A 4,453-nucleotide genomic window follows, 5' to 3' on the forward strand; every position below is an offset into this window, starting at 1 on the left:
CACATTTATTGTACACAAATTTTATTGAGAAATCTGTTGTATTCCAAGCATGGCCTGAGGGGGCGGTAATCCAACCTAGAAGGATTATGTAGGTTGAGGTCAGCCTTCTGTTAATTGACCTGGTTGTAAAGGTTGAGGTCAGTTCTGTACTAATTAACCTGGTTGTTTAGGTGCCGCTCCACCCGTTAAGTGAGCTTATAGTGGTAATCCTTACGTCTGTTAGCTAAGACAGAGATGTAGGTAATTTGGTTGAATCTTGATAATATATTGCATATATTGTTTACCTTTCCACACTTGACTTTTATTGTACGTGTTTGTTTATTTGTTGATTGCATAGACTAACCCTAGGTTATGTAATACTTCTGTTAAACCAATTGACTTATGTGATAATTTTTAAATTCCCAATTCACCCCACCTTGGGGGTGCACCAAAGCTAAAAAATTTTTTAAACCTTTTGTATGGTTTTAGTCTTTTAGAAAAAGGTTTGTGTTTGAAAAGTAAGGTCACCTAAGGTTAAATCTATGGTCACTTGAGCATTCAATCCATATTATGTAGATGCATGTATTATTATAGACCAAATAATAAAAGAAACTTAAATACAATACAACTTAAAAAAAATGTCTTCGTTTTTTATTTTTCAGTTTTCATTGAATACGCCAGAATGATGATAAGCTTAAAGTTCTACCCGACTTCCACTTTCCCTTATGTGTGTGTTTGAATTAAAAACTTGTTTACATACTAAATACACACATAAGAAACATGTGTTTTGTCAGCATCAAAACAGAGAATATACTCAAAAAGTCAACGATGAGTGTTTTAAAGTGTTAGGCTTTTGGACCTTATTCTAAGAAGGTTTAAAGATCTACATTTCCAATTCATAATAATGCTTCTAAACCATTTTTTTTAAAATTTCCTTTATTTTACATTTTGTAAAAATTAAAATAAAGTGACAATTATGATTTCTAAACAAAAATGGTAAGGGAACTATTAGTTTTCATTTGGTCATCAAATATGTTGCAACCAAAACGGGCCACTTGAGGAAACCTATTACCAAAATATTTTAATATCCAAAATTAATTGTTTTTGGGTTAATCATTTATTTTATATATAATTTTTGATTAAAATTTAAATAGAATGATCATATGAATTTAAAATATGATTAAAATAAAAATGCTATAAATTTTTTAAAAAAATTAAAAAATTATAAAATCTATTTTAAAATATTTTTATTATTTTTAAATTGTCATGTACAATAAACTTGTAAAGTGAGTTTTTGAATATAGTAAATAAATTAAAGTATTATAACATTTTTTTACTATATTATTCCTAATTGTGTAATTTAATATTTTTATTATTTTAACCATTTTAATTATTATTTTATTCAAGGTAAAAAATGAGCATTTATTCAATCAAGTTTTTTATTTTTTTAAAAATTTTTCAATTGTCAACCAAATAGGTTGCTTGTTTTTAATTTAACAATAATACCCAATAACCCCCCATTTTCTTATATTTTTTTGAAAAATTAAATTTAAAAATAAAAATTATTTTTCATAATTAAATATTATGAGGGTCTTTTAACCTAAAAATAAATATTTAGCACTACTTACCAAAACAAGTAATAATTTTGAAGTAGTATTTGATAGTTTAACTTTTGGACTTTACATTTGAATTTTTTTAAAAATGAATGTTCTCAAGAAAGATAGCTTTATATATATATATATTTTTTTTTTGGATCTTACCCAATATTTTAAGAATTTTTAGATTTAAACTTGTATTAAATTTAAATATAATATAATATAAAATTATATTAAAATTTATCTAAATTTACTCCAATCCTAAAATTCATATTTAAAATATTTTGGAGTGGCAGCAAACCTCAACTGACAAATCTAAAATTTTTTCCCGTTTTATCCTATTTTTTTAAAAAATATATTGAATAATACATTTTCTGGGAAAATATTTCTCGAAATAACCCTGACGTAATCTCACTACTTGGAGTAGTGAGATTTGCCATGTGTCATTTCTACAAACAAAAATATTATTTAATATATTTTTTAAAAAAATGATAAATCAGGAAATAAATTATTCTACGTAATAAATTGGGAAATAAATTCTTTTAATATATTTAAAAAAAATGATAAGTCAAGAAATAAATTCTTATACATAATAAATTGATTTATCATTATTATTATAATTAATGATAAATTTATTTCCCAATTTATCATTTTTTTAAAAATATATTAAAAGAATTTATTACATAATAAATTGAAAATTTGAACTTTATTTAAATTACCAATTTTAATTGTACCTGAAATTAAAATATATATATATATATATTGACACAACAAAAAAAATAATTTAAATATTTATTCAATATAAGATTTTTTATCAATATCAATATCAATTAAGAAAAATACTTATTTTATTAATACTGCAAAGCTACGAACAGTAATTTCAATATTTATTCAATACCAGATTTTTTTGTAATAAACTGCTTCTTCACTGTACAAAAATGAATATAAAAAAATAAAAATGATATCATAGTTTAAATTCTAATTATTGAGATTAATTAGGCAGTCTAATGTCAATTGTGATGTTCCAAAAGACTCATACATATTAAAATTATGAGTAATAAAAAATAAAAAAATAAAAAAAATTAGGGGATATTTTAATTCAATTAAATTATCAATTTTTGAGATTTTTTTTAAAAAAAATTAAAAAACCAAAGCAATGCATACAAGGTAAGAATTACAGATAATTATATGGATATTTTAGAAAATTTTAAAATATTATAATACATATATATATATATAGTATATAATAATTTTATAAATAATTTTGTATTTTAAAATTTGAATAAATCTTCATAACTTTTTATTATTATTTATTAAAATAATAAATATAAAAAGGGGAGAGACGCAAGTGTTTTCTTAAAATAAAATTTATTTTGGATCGTCATAAATACTGCCTTACCAACGGCTAGTTTCAAATAATTATTATATATATAAATTTTCCAATTGCAAGACTGGTATAGAAAGTTTCCCAAAACGTTCCTAATTTATAAATGCTAATTATTCAAAACTAATAATAAATGCTAAATTTATTATGTAGAAAAATTTATTTTCTAATTTATCATTTAAAAAAATATATATTAAAAGAATTTATTTTTTTATTTATCATTTTAAAAAAAATATTAAATAATATATATATTTTTTGGAATGATGCGTGGCAAATTTCGCTACTCTAAGTAGCGAGATTACAGGGTTATTTTGGGAAATATTTTCTCAAAAAAAGTATTATTTAATATATTAAAAAAAAAAAAAAGAGGATAAAACCGGAAAAAACTCGACAAATCCAGCTACCCAAGAATAAATAACCAAGAGAAGTGGGGTTGGGTCGGATTACGGGTCGAATACTTTCAGTGGGTTGAACATCCGAAACCGGTAAAAAATCCAACTGAATCAGAAAGACAGGGAGAGGTGAGAGCGAGCGAATGGCCCCCAGATCAGAAACCCTAACATCATCAGCTCAGTTCTCAGAGCACTCAGTCTCATCCATGGATCCGATCTTCCACGTCCTGAAGATCCTCCCGTACAGCTTTCTGCGCGTGCCCCGCACTCGCCTGAAGTTACCCTCCTTCACGCTCCCGTCGGCAACGGCTGTCTTCGCCCTTGTTCTCCTCACCTACTTCGCCGTCGTCTCCGGCCTCGTCTACGACGTCATTGTGGAGCCACCCGGCATCGGCTCCACCCAGGACCGTCACACCGGCGCCGTCCGCCCCGTTGTCTTCCTCCCAGGCCGCGTCAACGGCCAGTATATCATCGAAGGCCTCTCCTCTGGCTTCATGTTCCTTCTCGGCGGAATTGGAATTATACTCCTCGACCTCGCCCTCGACAAAAACCGTGCCCGCACCGTAAAGGTCTCCTTCGCCACTGCCGGCGTCTCCTCTGTTGTCATCGCCTATGTCATGAGTATGCTTTTTATTCGCATCAAGATTCCTGGTTATCTTAGATGAATTTTTGTTCACTTCTTGAGGGTGAGGTGGGTGGGAGGGTTGGGGTTCTTGTGGATTTCTTGTATGGAAATTGTGGATCTCTTAGATCACTGGGATGTTAAAATTTCGGGTTTTGCTTACTTCGTAGAACCTGTTTTCCTGTTATTATGTGGGTTCTATCGGTCTACATTTGCTTCATATGCGTAATCTTGCATGCCTGATGAATCTTTTTAATACAAATGGTAACCATAGATTGATATTTTGGTTTGTTGGGAAGAGGTAGATGAATTTTTTGAATGGTGTATGATGATGATGACAGCGACCACGACTATGATAGGAATCATATACCTAACCAACTTAGCTGAACTTAAGGATTCACTATTGTTGCTGTTATCATCATGGTTGTTGAAGTTTCTGATGATGATAGCAAGTGGCATAATTTAGTTTCATTAAAGCATT

The 4,453-nt window shown here is 28.3% G+C and overlaps 1 protein-coding gene across 1 annotated transcript; it reads left to right on the forward strand.

Moving 5' to 3' along the window:
- Positions 1 to 3,415: 3,415 nt before the first annotated feature.
- LOC131166052 (uncharacterized) lies at positions 3,416 to 4,253 on the forward strand. The gene has a single exon (XM_058124279.1). The coding sequence runs from the start codon at positions 3,494 to 3,496 to the stop codon at positions 4,013 to 4,015; it is 522 nt and encodes a 173-aa protein (XP_057980262.1). The 5' UTR covers positions 3,416 to 3,493; the 3' UTR covers positions 4,016 to 4,253.
- Positions 4,254 to 4,453: the final 200 nt, after the last annotated feature.

The sequence above is a fragment of the Malania oleifera genome, chromosome 10 (genome assembly GCF_029873635.1).
Source record: "Malania oleifera isolate guangnan ecotype guangnan chromosome 10, ASM2987363v1, whole genome shotgun sequence".
Classification (NCBI taxonomy): domain Eukaryota; kingdom Viridiplantae; phylum Streptophyta; class Magnoliopsida; order Santalales; family Ximeniaceae; genus Malania; species Malania oleifera.

What these genes read in the sequence shown, in the direction of transcription:
- LOC131166052 (XM_058124279.1), top strand. Translation starts at nt 3,494, where the DNA reads ATGGCCCCCAGATCAGAAACCCTAACATCATCAGCTCAGTTCTCAGAG.